The sequence below is a fragment of the Electrophorus electricus genome, chromosome 4 (genome assembly GCF_041902795.1).
Source record: "Electrophorus electricus isolate QZ-2024a chromosome 4, ASM4190279v1, whole genome shotgun sequence".
Taxonomy (NCBI): domain Eukaryota; kingdom Metazoa; phylum Chordata; class Actinopteri; order Gymnotiformes; family Gymnotidae; genus Electrophorus; species Electrophorus electricus.
Genome location: NC_137500.1, coordinates 38,909,139 through 38,932,744, shown reverse-complemented (window position 1 = coordinate 38,932,744; position 23,606 = coordinate 38,909,139). Strand labels below are relative to the sequence as shown.

The 23,606-nt window shown below is 46.9% G+C and overlaps 1 protein-coding gene across 7 annotated transcripts in view; it reads right to left on the bottom strand.

The window, feature by feature from the left end:
- Positions 1–84: 84 nt before the first annotated feature.
- The window catches only part of fmnl2a (formin-like 2a), a 43,846-nt gene continuing 20,324 nt past the window's right edge, over positions 85–23,606 (bottom strand). For 2 of the 7 annotated variants that reach the window (XM_081713706.1, XM_081713703.1), the window contains 24 exons: positions 20,899–20,975; positions 18,850–18,933; positions 18,238–18,393; positions 15,447–15,555; positions 15,176–15,252; positions 14,810–14,903; positions 14,454–14,528; positions 13,602–13,712; positions 13,341–13,490; positions 12,475–12,576; positions 11,954–12,248; positions 11,197–11,394; positions 10,128–10,148; positions 8,420–8,544; positions 8,007–8,209; positions 7,082–7,316; positions 6,852–6,920; positions 6,673–6,753; positions 6,344–6,473; positions 5,925–6,088; positions 5,700–5,801; positions 5,506–5,604; positions 5,032–5,155; positions 85–1,932 (listed from right to left, as the gene is read on the bottom strand). In XM_081713706.1, the coding sequence (XP_081569832.1) occupies positions 1,823–1,932; positions 5,032–5,155; positions 5,506–5,604; positions 5,700–5,801; positions 5,925–6,088; positions 6,344–6,473; positions 6,673–6,753; positions 6,852–6,920; positions 7,082–7,316; positions 8,007–8,209; positions 8,420–8,544; positions 10,128–10,148; positions 11,197–11,394; positions 11,954–12,248; positions 12,475–12,576; positions 13,341–13,490; positions 13,602–13,712; positions 14,454–14,528; positions 14,810–14,903; positions 15,176–15,252; positions 15,447–15,555; positions 18,238–18,393; positions 18,850–18,933; positions 20,899–20,975 (2,991 nt within the window). In that variant the 3' untranslated portion in view covers positions 85–1,822. Of the gene's footprint in view, positions 1,933–2,380; positions 2,481–4,236; positions 4,341–5,031; positions 5,156–5,505; positions 5,605–5,699; positions 5,802–5,924; positions 6,089–6,343; positions 6,474–6,672; positions 6,754–6,851; positions 6,921–7,081; positions 7,317–8,006; positions 8,210–8,419; positions 8,545–10,127; positions 10,149–11,196; positions 11,395–11,953; positions 12,249–12,474; positions 12,577–13,340; positions 13,491–13,601; positions 13,713–14,453; positions 14,529–14,809; positions 14,904–15,175; positions 15,253–15,446; positions 15,556–18,237; positions 18,394–18,849; positions 18,934–20,898; positions 20,976–23,606 lie in introns of those variants that run through there. The other 5 variants (XM_081713704.1, XM_081713705.1, XM_035523505.2 and 2 more) reach the window with 5 other exon arrangements.

The window sequence follows — 23,606 nt, the reverse complement described above, 5'->3', positions numbered from 1 at the left end:
GTTAAGTACATTTACAAGCTGGATTCCCACCCTGTTCCACTGATTTTTATTAGTTTCAAATAAAAGACTGGAAATGCAGCAAAATCATAGTAAATAGTTTCTTTAATCATTGGCATTGAGAAACTGTGGCTCTAAATTTTAAATCAATTTCTGATTAGAAAGGAAAAAAGGTCAAAAACATGCCAGTTTGATCCAGTTCTGGAAGTGGAATAAGAGATGAGAGCAGCATACAGACATGCCTTCGTTATCTAGTTATGTGGCACATGGACTTATGGTGTGGAATGCTCAGGTACTCTACTGCCTTAATGCTACCAGGCAAGCGTACAAGCCCTCTGCTACATAGTGCATTAAAGATGCATCAGAGTCATGGTTCAGTTTAATTAAATATACATAATGGAAAAACTATAAGTTAAAATAACATTCAAATGATGTAACAGAATGCTGTTTTTATGCCATTTTAAACAATATGTACAATATTAACCTTGTGCTAATTAAGGTTAAGTAAAAAATTTTTTAAAAAGGCAAATTTTGTAGGAAAATAACTGTACAATTTCCCCCCCCCCTCTCCCCCCAAATTCTGTTCTTGGTCTTTTGTACTGGTTTCACCTGCTTGGCTTCTTAAACAGAACAACGAAAATACCAAAACACTCATGTGAGGTGTCCACCTGAGGCAAATGGAGTGTAGTTCACTTTAGTGGTTAAACATGTTTCTAAGATGTGTAGTTAGTGGTGATGAGGCGGACATGTCTTCATTAGTTAACAGTTCTTTTTTTTGGGGGGGGGGGACAGACAGTTTTCATGACCCACTGAATCAAGTGTCTGAGGTGCCTCTCCTGTTGGTATTCTTTGGTATACACTGTAGCTGGACTAAAACCATTAACATGCACAACACTGGAATGCATCTTTATCTGCCCTGGATTGTGTACCCTCACGCTGGATTAAGTTCAGACACCAGTAGCAGGCAGGCTGGCTTTCAGCTACAGGGCTGTGGGGCACAGCTCTGTTTGTGGTAGCCTAGAGACTGAAGAAAAACCTTTTAATACTTTCACAGAAGCCTTGAGGGGAGTTGGTTTCCTTTTCTTCACACTCGGTCCGCTAACACTGTCGCCTAAGTCAATGCTTATATGTTAAAGCATTTTTTAAAAATTATATAAATATATAAAAAATACTCATTAACCCGATACCTTTATATAACTCTTACCCATTTCCGTCTGGACTTCTCTGTACTGCCTCTCTGTCTATTTTTAATAATAATAAAAAAATTATATATATATTGGTTTTAATCTGGTCCTGTGTAGATCATAAATGCTAAACAGCTTTTCCATTCAGCAGGGGGGTTTTGATTTGCAGTAAGAGCAACATACATGTAAACTCACTACATGTAGCCCTTGTTCAGATGGGGAGGAAAAAGGTGTTCAATCACCCTGCAGTCAAAGCAACATGGCAATTGGCACTGGAATGTGAAGTTACTATGAACTCTGATGGTAATGAATCTACGTTTGGACGGGTGTGGATCTTCTCCCAGTCACTCTTTCCACAGAGAAGTCAGATGGAAATAGATTAATGTCCATTTCCAGTTCTGAAGGGGAAACTAGGTCAAATTCTATAGCTTGAAGCAAAACCATATATGACAAAGATAAAAACATATCTGATCATGCAAATGTTAAAATCAGGCACTCGGCTTGTCAAAAGTAGCTCAGCGTTTGTTTGACCGTTCAGACTGACTTCCTCAGTCTTTCAATCGTTAATCAGTCCATTTGAGAGAGGTTGACCATGCCTCTTCCACTCTCCAGCCTGTCCAATCACATCCACTCTGCCCTCATCACATGACCATCTCTGCATTGTTGATTGGCCGCAAGTTCTGATCATCGAAGCGTCTCCGTACACTCCTCCTCACTGCATCGGCGCGCCTGTAAGGCTGGTTTCTTAGATCTGATGGAGGCAATAGGATAAAAGACCTGTCAATCACTGTGTCAATGCTTTCTCATGGAGGTTGGGTGTGCTGGCAGCCAATTGGACAATGCAGCTTGAGCTAAGTAGGAAGGTTTTTTTGGGGGGGGGGTTTGTTTTGAGCTACGGAATTTCACTACAAATTTCAAATGTATTAATTAATTTCGAATTAGTAGCAGGGAGGATCATAGTGGTGTACATGAGGCAAGTGTTCCAACACCACCTATGAGTAACGTAACGGCAGCGAGGACATTCAAATGAATGGATTTGGGTGGTGTTGGAACAAGTACCTGCAAATCAAACCTATTTAAGATATGGTGATTTGGCAGGGGAGGGTACCAAGCAGGCATTAAGATCCAAACACACACACACACACACACACACATGGAGGTTAGGTAAAACAGAGGGATAAATAGAAAGAGATGCTTGCCAGGTTTGGGTTACATCCATCACCACTGGGGTGCTACTGGACGAGTTCCTTACCCTCGAGTGCACATTGGGAAATTTAGTAATATTATTCTTCTTTAGGGCTGAGAGGAGAGGAGACAAAAATGGAGATTAAAATATAAAGTAGAAGTGACCAGACATGGCAAACCACACCGAACCAAGCTGTCCAGGGGTCAGAGGTCAGAGGGCAAAGTTGCAAGGTCAGGCAGAATCATGAGGTGAGTACAGAAGCGATAAATGGCTGTAAAGAGAGCACCAGCATTCACGGAGCGAATGAAAGCACGACGGCTGTGTACGTCTCTCCCCCAGTCAAGCTGCTTTGCACAATGACCTCCAGCAACACGCCATAAAGCAGAACACCCACTTATGCAGAAAGGCAAATCCAAACAATAACGTCTTAACAGTAAACATTTCCGAGCATGGAGCACAAGGAGGTGCGTGTCTGTGTTTACAGATTAGGGTGCATACACACAGCAAGGTGCAGTGTATTCAACTGAAAGTACAGTACTGGGCAGTGTAGCAGTATGCAAAGATTTAAGAGTTTAACAAGTGAAAAAGAAACTTTCATGCTTCATGCAACAGCTCTTTAACATGACCCCAAAAAGACTAGCTGGAAAACAGGAAGTGACAGAGGCACTTCCTGTCAAGCCAAGCTCAGCGAAGGAGGTTCAGAACTGCCATTAAAAGGAAGCAGCAAAGTGAGTACATGGATGGAGTGATGGAGGCTCAGAGGACGACACACAAACAACTCAAAATAACAGCAACATCACAGGCACATCATGGGCAACTGAACACTCAAGCAAGTCGTAATATCACAACCCAAGCCAATAATGCCATAGGACGTGCATTTCAACTCAGCCCTGTCTATCAGGTACTGTTTTATCTGTTTACTCTGAGAAACAGACACAGAGTGAAGACTAGAACTTTGTGGAATATTTCCATGATCATTGATCCTGCACCTATGAAATTTTACACCACTGTTGAGTAACTAAATCTCTATCACGTAATGTTTGGTATTCTTTGTTATTGTACTTATTGTTGTCTGACAGAGCTTATACCTGTTTCAGCAGTATTCTTGTTCAACGGTGTCTTGAACTATAACCTGCTGTACTGTGTAGGACACATTCTGTGAATAAATTTTTCTAATTCTCTCTGGATAAGAGCATCTGCTAAATGGCAAAAATGTAAAGGTAAGCAGAGCACCTCAAGTTTATATTTGGGCTCTTCAGAATGGGCAGACATAAGCTGTACTTTTGTTAATCAAACAGCAGAGGGCACTCTCACCACAAGTCTGTAACTCCCCCAGTGTGGAACTAATCTGAACTTCAGAGCACATAAACTACAAATGAAGAAATACATTTTTTTTAAAGGTCAGAGACAACTGTGTTGGTACCTGAATGCTTTCAGTGACCTATAATTACTGAGCTCTTCTTTTCCTTCTAATGACTGTGGTCGTCTGACAACATTGGCTCATTGTGAAATTACATTTGCTCTGACTGATGGTGCTGGTTGTGTTACACTGATGAATATGAATATGAATTCTTGATGACACTCCATGCAGAGGAAACTGATGACATCATTCTGTCACCTCCAAACCCCCCTCTACATGCGGGGATTTCGGGGGGAGGGTGTGGGGGGTCGGGGGTGGGGGTGGGGGTGATGTGGAAACACCCACGACATCGCACAAACACAGGTTTACACTTGTACCACATCCAGATGAGTGAGTGCGTGAAACAGAAGGGAAAGAAAACAAAACAAAACTAAAAAAAAAAGATATGAAGGGTTGCACACTGAATAAAAAAGAGAAAAAGGAAAGAGGGAACAGCTCTTTCCAGCAACCTTGAAGAGAGCGAGAGAGTCTAAACTTTAATAATGAAGCTCCTCGTTGAAGAAGCGCGAGCCCCGCTTGGCCGTGCGGGCAGTAAAGGGGACAGTCTTCAGCACTGCGTCCAGACAAAACAGCCAGAAAACACACACACACAGAGACACAAACACGGTTAACCAGCCAGCACAGCAGCTAGCACATTAGCACAGCTACCGCATCTACAGCAGCGCGGCACAAGCTTGTTATTGGCGGGTCCTGCCGCTGCCGGTTCTGATCCCGAGGCGCAGAGGTTCCGGCTGGGGCTGAGCGGGGTAAGTGCTTATCGGAGCCAGCTTTTCGCTCTCTAGCTCTTGCGGAGCCGAGCGTGTCGGGTCAAGCTCTGCTCCGCTGCTATGCTGACATGCTGTGTGCTATTGCAACACCTCAAGCAAACCTGAGCAAGCAGGCGTCGGAGCATTAAAGGCTCCCAGAGAGGCTGGGCTCCCAGCCCACTGCTGCCTAGGGGTAAACAATACTTCTAAACAACAACAACAACAACAATCAGATCAGTGCTGGGACACTTAAACATGGACAAATATATTTAATAACAGCTATGAGATTATATATAACACACATTTGAACAAGGCTGTTCATCTAAAAGCTTTGGCCCAGTTGTGGAAGTCTGGACACTGGTTAGTGGTTTAATCAAGAACACCAGTATAAAACATGACTTCTGCATGCAGACTGACACAGAGAACATCAGCCAATTCCCGCGCAGTCCTCTAATGCCAGACTGCAGGGAGTGTGTGTGTGTGTGAGTGTTTGTGTACCTGTGATGATGTCCTCGATGGCGCCATCCTTCCCTTCATACACGTGTCTACTGTCCTTCACCTGTTTCTTCTTCAGCTCAGCTATCAGCTCCTGCTGCTGCCGTTTATTCTTATGAGAGGGAGACTGAACACACACACACACACACACACACACAGTGTAATGTGAACTCATGGGCAGACCTCTTGTTGTGGGGTTTTCTGTACTAATTTCTCACTGCCAACTCCGCAACCTTCACAGACCCGATGAGCTCATGTTCTGCTCCTGCCTGAGAACACACGACACATGCGTGCATGTTCTGCTGACTCAACCACAGGGCTTTAGCGGGCCCTGGTTTTTTGACCGACATCAAGAAAACCAGCTATCCGGTCACACAGCGGTGTGTGCCAGTGTTGGGCATTCATGTGGGCAGTGTGTGGTACATGTCCTTGGCCGCGCGAGGTGCGGTGCGGTGCGGTGCGGTGCGGCGCTACTACCTTCTGGTCCTGCTGGTTCATCATGGCCTCCTGCTCCAGTAGCTTCTCCATCATCAGGAGCTCCTGACGTTTCCTCTGATCATTCTCCTCCTCCGCTTGCTGAGACAGAAGAGAGAAGAACTGGAGATGAAAGCAGGACGGGTGTACGACTGGCTGTTGTGGGGACGCAGGTGGGACGTGATTGGCTGTTTTACCCGGTATGCCTTCACGAAGCGCACGAAGACGGGGAAAAACACAGACGGGGGCGTGGTTTTGGAGCTCTCCCCAAAGAACTTCACCACCTCCTCGAAGGCGTCCTGGAAGAGAACGGGAACAGTGAGGCTGGCCGCGATGGCCGGAGCGTTCCGACTTCAGCAAGGAAAAACAAACAAAATCAAACCAAAACAGTCAGGCGTGACCGTCCAGGAGTGGTGAGGCACCTGTGCGATCTTGGCGTCGTCCTGCAGTTTCTTGAGCTTGCTCTCGTTGTGCTGGATGAAGTCTCGGAGCAGCGTGTTGTGGCCGTGCATGCTGTACTCGCGCTTGGTCAGGTCCATGCCCCTCTGAAGCTCCTTCACGTCCAGCAGCACGTTCTCCAGAGAGACTGCAACGCACAGAGGGTCGACACGTTCAGTGCACTGGCCACAGACATGCTGCCCTCTGCCCGCCATTTAACCACCTTTCACATAACTGTAATTTAACCAGTGCACACACTGTAACATAATCCTCCTATGTCAGTGTTAATCGTGCCCCCTTGTAGAAAATCTTCTGCACTTTATAATCCAGATCTCTGAGGCGCCTCGCTTCTTAAATTTTGAACACAGAAAACTTTAAAAGGCGTCACATCTGGACACGGTACCTGCTGCGGCCTTCTCCACATAATGGAGCTCGTTGTAGAAGAGCAAAACCTGCTGGTACTTTTCCTTCACCACATTTGCGATGTAGTGCAGGAGGGTCATCTTACGGTCCGTGGACTTGGTGTCCAACAGCTAGAAGAGAAGAACACCAGGTGAGTGGGGGGCTTCCCAACTGCAACAGGGAGAGAGGGAGAGACAGGGAGAGGCAGGGAGACACAGGGAGAGGCAGGGAGACACAAGGAGACACAGGGAGAAGCAGGGAGACACAGGGAGAGGCAGGGAGACACAGGGAGAGACAGGGAGGCACAAGGAGACACAGGGAGACTCTTACCAAATCTAAACTCTGCAATTTGAAGCCGTACACTGCTCCGCGCTTACTGCTGTTCATGTAGTTGCCAAGAGCCAAAATGATCTGAGAGAATGAAAGGAAGGTGTCGGTTAGCATTGGCAGACTTCTGGTGTGTCCATGCAGATACATGAATGGCACCATCATGAGCATGGCACACTCACCTCCAGGATTTTCTTGAGCTTCTGTGAAGACTTGATGGACACAGACGCTGCGATGACAGCATGCAATTGCTGTCAAACAGAGAACAAAAGATCAAACATGAAGCAGAAAAGCTTCTAAAACTAAACCTTTTACAAGCATCCATAAGCAGTACACACGAAGAGAGGGTGAGGGAGACTGACAAAGAACCCGAGTCAGATCATAAACGGTATGGCGTGTGAGCAGTATTCACCGGCGTCAGCATCAGCACGCTCTCACAGAAGTTCCCCGTGAAGGCCATGATGGTCATCTTCTGTGTGAGGCGCTCCATCTTACTGAACTGCATCATGAAGCGGTCCTCATCCGTCAGGCTCTCCACGGCCTTCCTCTCCTTCTCGTACTGACGCAGGGCCTTCACCTCCGCCTCCGTCGGGACAAAGCGCATCAGGCACTCCACAAAGTCCACGGGCAGCGTTCGCAAGTCAAACCTGCCCAGTCGGGGAGGAAAAGGGGCTCGGTGACAGAGGAATAGGACGAGCGCCTTCCGTCCCGACGGGCAGTTAAAGCTTCTGAGCACGCACAGATTTGCAGTTTGGTAGAAACCCAACTTTGTAGACTCAAAGTCTTGGGAATAATTTGTCTTTTTTTTTTTTTTTAAATAGTGGAACATGTCCATCGCTAATATGGCTGCCTGCTACTCCCAGGGTTACAGGGAGGGGGACGGAACAACACATCCCTACGGAAAAGACTTTTGCACTGCCATCCATGACGGCAGGACAGGGACAAGTAGTGGTGTTTGGGGTGACTGCCTCTCACAGAGAATTTTAGCAGAGCACAGCGGGTTTGCAAGAGCATGGCTAACACAGCATGGTTATGAAACAATGTCACGGAGCACAACCGGTTGGCTTTTGTATGATGTGGGCGAGGACACTTCGAGCTGAGTGTTAAGTGTGATAATGATGGCATAGGAACTGGTGATGTACGCGATTCAAACCAGAGTGAAAATCTTAATGAAAATCTGACTGCAGTGAGTCCCAAACAGCAGTGAAGTAACAAAACAGTGGAAGCTCGGGCATGCTGTCCAGCACACAGTGGCACGGCCCTAAGGTACCCTGTGTTCCTGAGAACCCGACATGACCTCAGACTGATGAGAACCCCAATGGCTCATAATAACTTACACCTGGATGGCTTTGCAGATCTCCTCGGGGGTCTTGCCCACTTTGCGGAGGGTGATTGCCAAGTTTTTGGCCCTGTTGGCATCCAGCAGGGAAACTTTATTTGGACCTTTCTGGGTGGCCTTCTGCTTGCTGGATATGACGTCCACGGCAGGGCCCTGAGCTCTCGTCTTGAACATCTCCTCAAACTCATCTACGTTCAGATCCTGAGAAACACGAGAACAAAGCAGGCTGGTTACGTTCCATTTGTTTCTGGGAACATCGTATACTGAGTGCAAGTACACAATGCCACGTTCAGTGAAAAATTAAACACAAAGATACTGGCGCATGCACTCTCTAGGGTTTTGGTTTTTGCAGTAGACAGATTGTTCGTGATAAGTATGCACACTGGAGTGGGTCCTTCTGAGGTCTCTCACCTCCAGTATCCTCTCGTCGTCGATCTCGTTGAAGACGGTGCCGTTGATCTGGTTGGGCTTCAGCGCCACCCAGTTAAACACGGGCATGCGGAACTTCGTTTTGATGGGCTTCTTGATCTTCACGGCTACAGGGCAGCAGCACCCCCCAACCCCCCCAAAAAGCAACTTACAACATATATTTCAGATTTCAGGACAACCACTACGTGAATGATACCGTCACACCAAGTGTAGTGACTGACCACATCAGCGCTCATTAAAGGGGGTGGGAGACTCCATATGGAGCAGGTTGGGACTACGCAGGTAAAAGTGTTGTGGTGACATCGCAGTCCCTCGCTAAATGAGACGGTGGACAGCTCTGGGGGATCGTGCGCTGTGCTTTCTGCGTACGGCTGCATTCAATCATTGTGATGTGACGGGGAAGGAATGAGAGAGACTCAGCACCTCACCGCTAAGCTTGCGTGATTATTCTATTAGGATGTGACTGGAGATGGTATGGGGGGGGGAGAGAGAGTGTCCTTCCTGCCATGAGAGCCAGTCTGTGCAGGCCTGTGTGCTGACTGACTGAGCGCACCTCATCCACCTACTAAACATCACAGTCGCAATAGCTAGTGTTTATTAACCCTAGCCCTATTCACATATTCCTAAGGCTAAAATTGCTCTGGGCTTGTCAACCAGCCAGAGATTTCAATCTACTCCTCTGGTATTCTGTTATGTTATTCTGGCCCACCTCTAAACGCCCTTCAGCCAGGTAACCACGGTAACCAAGGGCTCCAGTTTGCTGATTACCTGCCGCAGGTAAACTAGACTAGATTTAAAACCCTTGCTCACAGCGTGTACACACCTCAAACAGTGTGCTGTATGAAGAGTTATTTTAGACTGTGGCTCTTTAGGTAGGAGGAGGACTGCTCCCCCTTGTGGACGGATGGAGCAGGACAGGGCGACACTGTGTCCATGCAGTGTGTTTGAGCTCTAAGTATGCCTCACGCTCCAGTCCTGCTTGTGTTCTTTGCCTCTTATCTGATAGAAACACGCCCGCAGTGGGACGCCATTGTGTTTCAGCATGCTACGCAGCACAACGCACACTCGACAGAACGGACATAGTGGTGGGGTGACTGGGAGATGGCGTTTTTAGCCCTGAGACTCTGCTTAACATCTGGATTTGGACAAGTGCCATACATACACAGATGGTCTGATGAACATAACTGTTTCAGAACCAAACCAAATCTTTCATTCAGTCTCTGCAATTGCAGAATTCTCAAAGGGTGTCCACAAAGACTACAGAGATGGATTTGGCTGCACTGTGGTTGTGGAACACGGGCTTTTGGAGTGGTGTCATGGATATTTACTGCAATAGGCAAATCTAGGAATAAAGATTTCATGTCCCATGGAACATGGTTTCACGTTCTGGCATGAGTGTTCTGTTATTTGCTGAACTATGCAAAGTGAGGTCTGGAGAAATGTTCCTCTCTGGATTAAGCAGCCGGAGTAATTTGTAGGAAAGGTCATGGTACACATCGTCCAGTTTCACGCCTGGCCTCGGCGGGAAGGACCAACCCAGACTCCCAGGGCACACCAGAGGTTCAGGCATGACAAGAACACTGGGAGGACTTCAGTCCAGCATTTGCCTTTCAGGGATAAAAATGCCATCTCCGCAATCTCTAAGCATAGAGGCGCAACAGTGAGATCAGAAACAACACTGCAAACCTACAAAACAGTTTGATGGGTCCCTCTGTGTCAGCACAAAAGGCAGAAGAGAGGTGGAGGGAGGGAGGGAGGGAGAGAGGGAGGGAGGGAGAAAGAGAGAGAAATTATTAAGATCAGCAGGAAAGTGGCCTCGGTTTTCAGTGGCCTGATTAGTCCCGTATCCATTTTTGTCTCCACATAAGAGGAGGTTCGTCTTTCATCGGTGACGATGAGGAATAAAAGAAGGTTTATGCATGACTGAAGTGTCATATATACAGCAACACTGAGATTAATCTGTAGATCAACTAGCAACAAATGACAGTCGGGTGGTTTACTGGAATGTCATTACTGCAAGGTCACTATGGGAACATGAGAGAAGGACAGAAAAGGACACCCACCAGGTCACTGAAAGTGTTCAGGTCAGCAGTCACCATGGTGTCCTATGGAGTCCTAACCCACCGGTTCAAAAACTAGCTTTGGTTTCTGAGCGCTACTGTATGAAGGCAATTCACCTTGGCAGATATGAAAAGGGATTGTTCTTTCACACTGGAAACTGCACTAGACAGTCAGATCTGTTTCTTGGACAGGCTCAGCCTAGCAGAGGGCTTATGGCCACACGCGTGCTGACTTGCCTTCAGTACCTCGTGCAGTACATGGAAAGCCTGCTCAATACACTACATGACAGTCTGGTAATTGGCACTGAATCACGAGCTTGTGCTATCTTCTGTTTAGTCTGGGTGGGGAACAGAGGCATTTCGCTCTTCTTATTAAGGAAAGCGGGATGACAATGATGCTGTGACTGGCTCACGGTCAGCCAAGCTGGACCAGACAGCCTGGGTAGAAGGTTCAAGCACAGCTATGCCCCCTCAGAAGACACCACACCACCGATAAAGGCTGTTTAAAATCTTCACACGCCCACTGCTCACTCGCTGTGACGCAACACGACGCAAGTGTTTTGTTGTTTTTTTTGATGAAGATGATCTTAGATAAGGGACAAGAATGACCCTCCTCTGAGACACGTCTGAACTCACAGCCAACTGAATTATGAGTGATGGCAGTTTCCACCGATGTGGTCAATACATGAAGAGTCTTACCTGCTATCCCTGAGTTGAAAATGACAGTAGGGGATCCACAGCCAGGAAGAGGCGGCGCCATGGGAGGAGGAGGCGGGATCACTAGGGAAGGAACCTCCACTGCAGAGCCTTGTCCAGGGAGAGGGGGCGGGGGAGGGGGAGGCGGAGGGGGCGGGGCAGGGGGCGGGGGCTCGGGGAGGGAGCACGGGCCGTTTGGTACTGGGAGGAGTCGAAAATGGAGAGAAGAGATGGGCAAGAGAGCAGGAAGAAGACAAGAAAAACAGTGAAACGTAAACAATTTGTGTGTTAAGCAAAAAAAAAAAAAAAAGGAATAGGACAATGATTCAGGAGTAAGAGTCAGAAAGAGAAGGAAACAGGAGTAAGTAGTAATGGAGACAAATATGAGAAAAATGCAAAAACAGAAGTGAGACAAAATGTGGAGGCTTTGCTGTGATAGCTTGCCAAAGGCCATTTCTCCCACTGGGACTCAGCCGCAGCTCATAGAGTCATGTGCTGTGTTTAGCTCTCGCCCCGTGTCTCTACAGCTCACTGGGGAAAAGTAGGCATGCCTCTGTTATCAGTCCCACGTAAAAGACCATAAAGAATTGAGACAACCAAACACAGTTGAAAAACCACCACAAGGTTCTTTAAATACTGGATATTTCAAAAGAGCACAGCTGTGGGACAAAATCCAGTGTATTGCTGATAAACATCACATTAAGGACTTGGGCCTTTAGTAACCATCTACTTGCTTTATACATATATCCAGATAACTCACTGGCTGCAGGCATGGGTGGGAGTGGAGGTGGAGGAAGCATCATGCCGGGTTCTCCGTTGCTCTGCACCCCTGACACAGCCCCAGCCCCAGCGCCTGCCGGCAGGTCGCTGCCAGGCACAGCAGAGGCCAGGATGGCGATGTCGCCGTCTCCATTCTTCCGGATCTTGATGGTTCCCTGCTTCTCCAGCTCATGGATCTTCTGCTCCAAGTGGCTCTGGCGCTGGATGGCGTCCTCCTTCTCCTTCACCATCCTCTTCAGAGTGTGCACCTGGGAGCTGGCATCCTTGTAACCCTCCTACAGCCGTGTCGCAAAAGCGAAGGGCCGGTGTTAGCACACGCGCTGGCGTTACACGCGGGGACAAATCACAGGTACGTTTGAACTCCTAATGACGGCTTAATGCTATGACATCCGCCTGTGTCTAACTGCAAGGGAGGACATAAAACAACACACACATGTATGAATGATAAACCTATGTGGCTCAGTACGGAGGGTGTGGACGTGGAGTAAGGGCGGCTCTCACCCGGATCGAGTCCAGCTCCTTGTTCCTCTGCATCAGATGTTTCTCCAGCTCCACGATCTTTGCCATGGCCTCGTTCTCCGTGTCTTGCAGACGCTCTGTCATCTACACAGAGCACAAGTATCAACGCAGACGGTTACGTTGGGATTGTTGGACTCTCTCTCTCTCTCTCTCTCTCTCTCTCTCTCTCTCTCTCTATATATATATATATATATATATATATATATATATATAAATATATATAAATATATATATAAAAATATAAAATAAAGCCTCGGGGCACAGGATCTCATCATCTTATCGTGCATTTTATACAACCCTTATGACTTTACAGCTGCTGTGTGAAATATACATCATTTGAGTTTGAGTTTGAGTTTGCAACACCCATTGCCTGAAACATTCATGTAGCATGGCGGCAATATGTAGCATGCTGACATGTCTGGGCTCACTGTTCTACGAAACATTTAGAGCTGGTGTAGAGCTGTTTTTCACAAACATTTACAGAAATCGTAGAGCTGTACATCCCAGAAGATCCCCAGTACACTACAGACCAACTTTTAGTTGAATATTTGATATTCAGATATTTGATATTCTGAAATGGAAACACTTTTGATCTCTTTTCCTAAAACACTCTGGATATTGGAGAGGCCAAACACGTGGCACAGCAGGTCTGGGAGCCACTATCCGAACGGAAGTCCTTATATCGAGTCGCGCACTGGGACACCTTCACTTCAAAACCTACACTGATGCTATTAATAATAAAGTGATGTACTACTTAGCCATAGTAAAAGTGTCCCCAGGCAAAGACATAGGAGCGGGAAACGTTTAACTGAAGGGGGCTGATCATGCCGGAGTCATGTGGGACTCACGTGAGACATGCTCTCCTCCAGCTCCTCCACGCGCTCCAACGCCGCGTTCTTCGTCTCGGCATCCTCCAGCAGGGCACCCACGTCGAACACGTTGTCCAGATATGCCTGGATCTGCACCTGCAGCTTGTCACTTTCTGTGTGCTTCAGCTTCTGCTCGGAGACACGGAGAGGGTCAGTCTATGAGGCGCACGCCCAGGACAGGGGCATGTCCCGCTGTGAATGGGAGAATGAGGCATCTCAGGACATTCTTTGCACACTCACATCCAGGTACTCGTCCAGGCAGAGTTTAGTGAAGTCATACTGCAGGTGCACTCGGAAGTTCATGTCCTCCACTGAATGAACCACGATATTGATGAACTGCATGCATGCCACCTGCAAAGGAAAACAGTCCCCTCAGCTTTCCCACCTTGGATGAGACATTTAACTGAGCGGTTTAGGAAGAATACAGCCAGCAGAGTCTGCTTTTAAAACAAAAGTAGTAGGAATGTGTGATTATCTTGTTTTAAAACTGAAATCTTGACATCAGACCGTTAGCGAGTTGACAAGGAAAAGTTCACTTGGCTCTGGACAGCAACAGGTCATCCCAAGACTCTAACTCTCCTGAGTTGACCGAGCTGAACTTGACTGAAAGCCTGCGCACTGTGCTCCAGTAACGCATGTACAGATGGCCAGCTCAACAGACAAATTGCAGGGAAATAACCTCACCCTGCCATTGTGTGCTTGGAGCACGCTGCTGCCTTACAGAGGCTGCGTCTCACTGGCTGGTCTAGCACCAACCTGTGACTTCAACACCCAGGCACTAAACGCACAGGGACGTACTCCTGTCTGCCTAGACCTCTGATCGAGATGGCTGAGCTAGAGTGTCATCTGTGTTGCGAGTGGTCGAGGAGTCTTTCTCAGGGCCGCGTTCAGTGAGCAGGTGACGCCTTTCTCACTGTTTATCATAGTCGAACATACTTAAGCCATGTTAGCAAAGTAACAAGTCCATTACAATGTTTCTGTCTAAAATAAAATCCACATAAAAACTAAAGATCCTAATGTAAACTGGATGGTGCTAAGGATGGTGCGCAGGGGTTTGAGGGCGGTGTGTCCAGTCCGGGTTTTGGGATGTACCATGAAGTCGATGTTGTTGTCCTCATTCTTGAAGTGTTCCATCAGCTTCTCAAACCTCTGCTTCTCAGAACACACCTGCAGCAGAACAAGCAGGACCCTTTTTTCCACAATATCCCATGGCATTTTGGCCGAGGGGCTTGGTGCACACACATACACACACACACACACACACACACACACACACACACACCTTCCTCAAAATATCAAATACCTATCTAATACCCACGTACCTTTTTAAAATTTGGGTGATAAAATTCCACACAACAGATAACTTTTAAAGGAACATTGGCTTTGGAAGCATTGCTGGTGTGGGAGTACGGTAGCTCTACATGATGAGGTATGAGGTAGTTCTGTACCTCTTTAAAGTGGTCAAACGCAGAGAGGATGATCTCATGACCTCCTCTCACCAGACACACAGCAGCCAGTAATTCCAGCACCAGTGCTTTAGTCCTGTAGCAGAAACACACACACACACACACACACACACACACACACACACACACACCATAGCCATCCTGCTGTTTCAGTTGGGATAGTGAATATTTATGACCCTGTCAGAGGACAACCTGCTTAAATAAGAGAACTACATTATGCCATTATAAAGCAGGTGTCTCTCTCTCTTTCTCTCTCTCAAACATATAAACTTGTATACAAACATATACACACAAGGAAGGACACACAAAGAAACACAATCACACACACACATCATCATAAAGCCTTACCTGGGATTCTTGTTGTTCAGACTTAGTGCAATTTCATTCACAGCATGCGGGTGGGACATGACCATGTTGAAGCCGTACTAACAAACACAGGAAAGACAAGCAGGACGGAGGGGCTTAACACACACTGCTGCTGTGAGTCCTACACCATCCGCTCTGGGAGTCAGACATGCCACAGCAGTACAACACAGCTTTTAAAGTTTGTGTGCGTGTGTTTGTGTGTGTGTTTGTGTGTGCGTTCGTGTGTATGCCTGTGTGTGTGTGTGTGTGTCACCTGGTAGTTCATGATGGCTCGTAGGCACATAATGCAGACGTGGACGTCGTCTTTCTTACACACCAACCTCGAGTTCTTTAATGTTCTTCTGCTTGGCATCGTGTTACATCTGAGGAGGATGAAGAAGAGACAGAGACTGTTTCACCAATCAGGCCTGGCATCTGATAAACATCTCTGCCCCTGACGAGCAGGTGCACCTTAGAAAAGCACCTCTCAGATCTCAGCTGTTACAGTAACAGTGGAGCGGAGGAGTGTTAAGTGCAGAGGGGTGAGCGCAGCGTCCTAGAGAAAGCATCTGAGAAGTTATTATGTGCCTGTCACTGTCAGTCTCACTGCACAGAACAGTTCCATTCAGACCGTTAAGCAGAGTGGCCTACAGTAGTGCGACGTTCCCATCGTGGCCAGAGGAGGAGGTGTGTGTGTGGGGGGCTTATCCCAGCTCGAGCAGCCCCCCCCCACACCTATCACTCACACTGCACAATGGCTGCATCATTGGCATGCATGGCGGTGGTCTGTGGTGCTTTGTAAGTCCAGAAAAAGCTGAAGCCTTTGTGTGTGAGAGAAGGGAGAACAGGCACACATATACACAAAAGCAGGATAATGTACGTACACACACACACACACACACACACCTCTCTTCAGACTGGATCTTACTGTTCAGTAACTGCTCAGCACACACTGGTACTAGCTTGACAGAGAATATCCTGAGACCTGTCACAGGACATGCACTTCAGACCACAGACACACACGCATACACACGCGCCGTGAGTCCACACTGAGTCATGGCAGCAGTGGAGCCCAAGGGCATGAATCCTGCATGGATCCTGCCCTACACACTCCCAGAGCTGCACGTGATACGACTCATCTTCCCTGAACCCTGAAACAGCAGGAATGCCACACAAGTACACATACACACATGCATGCACACACACACACCACCACAAAGTGACATACAAAGATGCACAAAGACACAGGTACTCAGAAACACACACAGGCATATAAAAGTACACATAAGCACACACACATGCGCACATGCACTTTTACGCATACAAAAAAAGCAGACACACACACACACACACACATACACACACACTTTCACACATACACACACATTGGACTATTTCTCACACTTAAGCAAAACTGGGAGATGTTTTCTTCAGTACATGTATGCGTACCTGTTTACAGTCTATTAAAGAACAGGGGTCCTCTTATCTCTGCACCCTACAGCAGTAATGACAGAACTGGAGCACTGCCTGGTTCCTGCTTAACACACACACCTAACCTGTGCGTGCACGCGAGTGTGTGTGTCGGCTGCATACTTCTCTGTGTGAGTGAGTGTGACACACCCACTTTTTAATCACACACACCTACGCAGAAGACAGGATGTGTGCCTAATTGTGAGTAACTCATCAATCACACACACATGGACGTGATAAATGTACTCTGCGGTTAAAGGAGTACTTTTATTCACGGTGTGAGTAAATGCACATAGCGGGGACTTGCTTTGACAGGTCCAGTATTAGCACTTAAAGGTTAAAAGATTCAGTGGAGTGAAATGTTAAAGCAGGCTCACTCAAAAGTAGCCTGGAACTAGGCCATCTAGGCCAAGCACACAGGCCTGCACAGGTCAGCTGGTCTCTTGGGCCAGGTCAAAGGGCTCTTCTTTGTCCTAAAGCTGCAGAGATTGCGAGTAACAAATAACAAATGTATTCGTACCACGATTCCAGATCACTACAGACTGATGAACAAGGTTCAGAGGTGTTATTTGCTTATTGGTCTGAGAAAACCTTCTCGTTATGAACTAGAGTAGCAGAGCTTGGAGTCCGCTTCAGATAAAAGCAAACCGGGCGACGATGTCAGTGGTGTAGCTACCCGTCCACCGTTCAGTCCATGCGCGTTCACTCAGCAGCCAATGGCACAGGGAGGATTCACATCTTGTAAATCAATGATAAGTCGACGCTTTTAACCGGGTGATTTCGAGAAAGTTTTTGTTAGGCTGTCACGCATGTACAACACACGTCCAAATGAAACGTGCAAGCACAGGTCTCTGCTAGCCTCTGTTAGAAGAACAAGAGAGAGAGAGAGAGAGAGAGAAAGACAGAGAGAAAGCGAGAGAGAGAGAGAGAGAGAGAGAGAGAGAGAGAGAGAGAGCCAAGGCTAAGCGCAAGCACAGGTCTCTGCCAGCCTCTGTTAGAGGAACGACAGAGAGAGAGAGAGAGAGAGAGAGAGAGAGAGAGAGAGAGAGAGAGAGAGAGAGCCGAGGCTAAGCGCAAGCACAGGTCTCTGCCAGCCTCTGTTAGAGGAACGACAGAGAGAGAGAGAGAGAGCCGAGGCTAAGCGCAAGCACAGGTCTCTGCCAGCCTCTGTTAGAGGAACGACAGAGAGAGAGAGAGAGAGAGAGAGAGAGAGAGAGAGAGAGAGAGAGAGAGAGAGAGAGAGAGAGAGATTGGGTTCAAGAGGAACTCGTGCATTCCGAGTGGAGATCAGTGAGCTGCCGCTGTTTTCCGTGGCCCTTTCACAAGCTCACATGTGGGTGATGTGTCCTTCTACTCATGGTCATGTGGAACAGACAGACCCTCAGCAGGACTGAGTCAGAGACACTCCTGCTCCACTTAAGTCTGCCACAGGTCTCCATGGACCTGTTTAGACCTCACATGATGGCCATGTGCCCTAGCAATGGCTGACGCACACATTCACAGCAAATGACATTAGTGAAGTGACTTGTTTGGTGTTACGAACACCAGCGTGATGCCTCCTAATGAAATAACCTTAACATCCCTGTATTAAGTACCTTAACGTGGAGTGCCTCCCAGCTCTGGTGATGCCGTTTCCAGTAACGGGAGACGGAAGATTGCTCCCCCCACGGAGATCTTCAATAGAGCGATTCCAGGATTTAGACTTGTCCAAGGTATTATCTGTGCCATTCTCAACACCTTCACCATCAAATCTACACACACACACACACACACAAACACACAGTTCAACTAGAAAGTGGAAGTATGGGCAGCACTGTTGAACTCTGATTGTAATAACACTACTGCATTGACACACATTCCAAATTACTGACCAAACGAGCAAGTTTACAAAGAAATTCAGGCGAACTCAAGAAACCACTGACGCTGTTGTTGGCTAGTCCATGTCTGAAGGGAAACGAACACTTCTGGTACTTATTCAAAAACAAAACAGAACAATTCAAAAACAGCGTTGTCAGTGGGAGTGGAGATTGGAGTCTTTCACACCTCAAAAGCACATCTGGGCAGCAAAGCATTTTCCCATCAGGCCGTGCAAAGCTGTAGGCTATAAATGGCGACGTGACCAGGGTTTGTCCTTTAAACAAACAGTGCGGGGCAGAATGGCACTACCGTTCTCGTTGTGTGTGGTGTACAAGTGTGGGGCAACTTACGTGACAGCGTACTGTGCGAATGAGAGATACTCCACCAACACGTCCAAGCCCTTGTTTTCCTCATTCAGGAACTCTCGTACCCACCTAAACAGATGGTAAAGCAAAACAACATTTCACTTGGATATTTCGAAGCACTCTGTATTTGCCTTGTGGTTTCTCTCAGATGGAGAGCTATATGGTGTATGGAAAACTCTCTCAGTAAACCCTAAAGAAGGCGGATTATCACGTGTAGGAATCTGGATTTTTTTTTTCCATTTCACATATTGTTTTTTGTTTTTTTTCCGGCCATCATTTTCTAGGAAGAAAAAGCAGAGATACTTTAAAGCTTTGGGAATTGACACACACACACACACACACACTAAAATAAGGCATTTTTCAACTGTCCTCAAACAACAGTTACAGTAGAATTAAACCCTTGTGGGAGATGAGTGTTTCAACACCCTAACCAAGACAGAAGGCACAAAGCGGATTTAATCAAAGTTGTGGGACCCTGTGAGGCTGATGGAGTAATCCACAACAGATTAAAGTACCTTCAGGAATCCAGAATGGATTAAAGTTCACCTGAGATCAGTTATGTTGCATATTTCCTTATAATAACAAATATGTGAGAATGGAAATGTTGTCACTGATCCCAGACAATCACCTGTAGATGAACTTCCAGCATTATTGTGTATAAGGCTCACTGATACTTCTGTCTCTCCATGTGACATACTAAATACTAATCCTCCCTTATCTAAATGAGATAAAATAGATTATTTACGTAATCTTTTTTTAGTAGCATACGGTGCTAATATTACAACTGGTGCTGCTAATCCTAGTAATCAGAGATCTGTGTTCCATAACAGAGTTCAGTACATTTATATGTAAAGTGATGAACCTTTGTTTTGGATCTAAAAGCCCTTCCATGTACTGTCTTTAATAAGATATACTGACATTAGTGTGTGTCTGGACATCTGACAGCGGGAGTGTTGGAACTTCCTGTCCTCCTGCACCTGAGGTGACCTCACCAAGCTCCCGCAGCCTTTCCCACTTCTTGCCAGTCTGAGGAAGGCAAGCTCTGGGGCCTGTCATGGCATCGCCCGTGACCCACTCATCTCTGCCTCTCACCCGCTTTCTCTCGTGGCCTTGATGGCACTGTGTAGTCCCAGACTCCAGGGAAGTCCGGATAGAAATTACGGACAGAACAGTTCTGTTAGGAATGTTCGTGGAGCAGGGCCTGTGGATTCCAGCCATGACTTCACCCCCACCAGTAATCAACCAGTCACCCCTATGGTATCAGTTTCTCAGACGTTTTTTTTTTTTACCCAGAAGCTATATTTACAGTTTTTTTATTGTGTCTGCCTTGCACTTTTTATTTTTGCACAGCTGTTGCACAGCAGTTGGCAGTTCTGTTGTTGTTGGGTCTGGATGTTGTGTGGACGCGCCAGCAGAATGAACATGGTGACACTTGACTGTATGTGGTTTCAGGGCCTTGCTAGCAAGTGCAAACTCATCCCTGTTGTACCTGTGATCACAGGTAACCCATCGTGAAGAAGCCTGAAAGTCTACGTTAAGGAGCCTGAACATGGAGTGTGTGCCACCTGTGCATCATGATTTTAATGATGCATCACCTACTAATATGGCTAGTGTACTAAACTAAAAGAATAAAGAAACTATACTAAAAACTTACATTTAAAAAATTATTTAAATAAGCACAATGCTAATGCATTATAGAAGTTGATATGATATCAAACTTTGTGGCTACACAGACTACACAGGTAAACAGTGTGACCTAGATAGCATCCAGTGTACCGTGTGGCTGAGCACTCAGTAGTTTTCACCTAGGAAGTGTGTACATTAATTTCACTAAAAACACACATGCTCATGCCCTTGTGTGCACACACACACATACAAAAATAAGCATGCACACAAACTCTCTCAAACTCACCAACACACACACACACACAAACGCACACGCCTACAGACAGGCATACACATACATGCTTTTACGTGCCAGCAACACACAAAGGAGAACGTAACACACACACACACACGCACACAATTCCTCACCCGATATGATTGGTCCTTAATGAAATTTCCAGCTCTCGTAGGACCTGGGTGGATTCCTGCACCCTCCGGCGGAATTTCTGCGGGCAGGATAAAAGCGGAGGACATGAGAATGGAGAAATGGGAGAGAAGGAATGCCAGAACCAAAGCTCCACCACCACCACTCTCCTAAGGTCCAGGGCTCTGAAATCAGGACCACGTCACCAGTGACGTACGGCCCAGCTCTCAGAGGAATGATCTCACTCCAGGAGGGAGGTGTAGCACAGACTGTGTGTGTGTTTTTGAGTTTGTGTGTGTGTATCTGTATGTGGTATTGTGCGTGTGTGTGTGTATGTATCTGTGTGTTTTTGTGTGTGTGTATCTGTATGTGGTATTGTGCATGTGTGTATGTATCTGTATGTGTGTGTGTGTGTGTGTGTGTGTGTGTGTGTGTGTGTGTGTTTGCGTGCATGCTGTGTTAAATCTGCCAGCTCATTATCAGTTGCAGTAACTCGCAGTTCCATTCAGCTGGGAAGTTTTCTTGTTGAAATTTCTACTGTGTTTCAAAAACATAAGGAGCAAAATCCCTGTCCTAGTTCTCCCCCACCCAGCACTGTAAGGACTTAAACACAGGGGGGTTTAATTCAGACATTAAATGGAAGCACTTAAAACTCAGTAAGCGTCCGTAATGAAACCTGAGCTGGAGACGCAGGGCGGATGAGCAGTCCCACTGCTGCCTGCTTTGGCTTACAGGCGCCTTCTCTGAGTTGCACATTCATTTTGCCTGTTTTTGGTCTCTCAGAGCTGGTCTGTTCTGAAGCCGAACTGTGGACCCATTATTGTCCCGTGTGCTGTTGCCTCAATCCTGTATAAGCACAGGACCTGTGACATTATCATGTGTTGGGTGGAACACATGCGAATAACGACCCCCCCCCCCCAGACTTCAGGGGTGGGGCACTAGAAGTTATCTGCTGATAAAGCAAAAAAAGACAGCCAAAGCCACATAATCAAATGCTTGTGCAGGATGCACTGATGTAAACAGTTGGAACTGGAAATGGAGCGACAGGCCAAGCATAAATAATAAATCATCAATTCAAAGATGGCAGAATGCTGAGGTCGGAGCGTAGAGTCACTGCAACGGTAGGTGACAGAGACAGCCTGCAGAGACCCGACCACGAGCAGCAGTCCGGATGGTTTAGAGAGAAGGGCTGAAAGGGAATAGTGAGGACCAGCCAGAGACACTGAGAGGGAAAAATGTATTAGAACATGACAGACAGAGTGAAACTGCAGGACAGGATGAGACTGACAGCGTGTGTCCCCGTGTGCCAATAAGAGGCAGATTACTCAGAAAGGAAGAGCAGTGTGTGTGTGTGTGTTACAGAACCCATTGTTTGTTTTTAGTATGATGAACATCTTTCTCTCATATTCTTCACCTGTTTACCTTCAATTAATTGGGCCTAATCTATGTTACACCATTCAGAAAGGGTACAGGCTCATCTGACTCAGTCCAACACATTTTTACTCTGAGAAAAGGACAAAATATTATTTAATTGCCAGAATATTTAACCATCCCTTAAAGTTTGTGTGTGTGTGTGTGTGTGTGAGAGAGTGTAACAGACCCCACACTCTTCTCTAAGCATTCCCAGCTGTGAAAGGAAACAGACAGAGAGAAAGACAGACAGAAGAACAAGGGAGAGAGACAGTGAAAAAGAGAGCGAGAGAGAGAGAGAGAGAGCGAGAGAGAGAGAGAGAGAGAGCAAGAGAGAGAGAGACAGAGCGAGAGAGAGAAGGGGGGGGGCAATGGGGGCTTCCCTTGAGGGGTCATCCTGGAAACTGGAAATAAATCAATGGCCCAGACATTCTTCAGGACCTTCTGGAATGACCGTCTTCCTGCTGGTAACTGATTGGCCAAGAGGAGCGTGTGGAATGCATCCTATGTAGACCTGCGAGAAGGCCGCGTGCCGTTCTCCAAGCTCAGACCCACACAAAGTCCCGATTGTTCAGCAAGCAAGAAAAAGGGGCCAAGCAAGCATGTAAAAGCATAGCTCTCTCTCTCCCTCTCTTCATCTCTAACACTTCTGTCCCAAACACTTGACTGTGCCCGTGCTTTCTGTTCCAGTTCCCTTCTTCTTTCTTTTCCTTCAGTCCTATTCCTTGCTTGAGCACTTCATCGGTCTTCCTCTGTCCCTCCTTTCTTTTCGACATCTTTCCCTTCCTTCCCTTCTGTCCATTTTCCTCTCTCTCTCTCTCTCTCTCTCTGTCTCTCTCTCTCTCTCTCTCGCTCTCTCTAGCTCTCCAACCAGGCCACGAGATCTCCAAATGGAGCGTGTAATTCCCAGGAGACTGGCTTACGTACGAGATGGTTGGGTGTTTTCTCAGAGCACTGCCTTCGCCAGATTTTTTCAAAACGGCCCTTCCACACACAGAGAGAAAAACCTTCCAATCATTCCCAAATTGAAAGCGCTTTCACGGGGAGCCCTATATCTAACCGTGACAGACTGCTTCAATAAGAGCCAGAGTAGCTTAGTGGACTGCGTTAGATAAACACAGTCTCCAGTACTCAGTGCTAAATCCAATAGCCATGACAGCATTAAGTGTTAACAGCCCTGGAGTTAACCCTTTCTGGGTGTTATACTGGTTTAGTGTGGGAAGCAACCCTTGTAGTTCCTCTTAACTTACTGTTGTACCTGCGGTAAAGACTTTATCAGCTCTTCTGTATTACATGTCTTTCT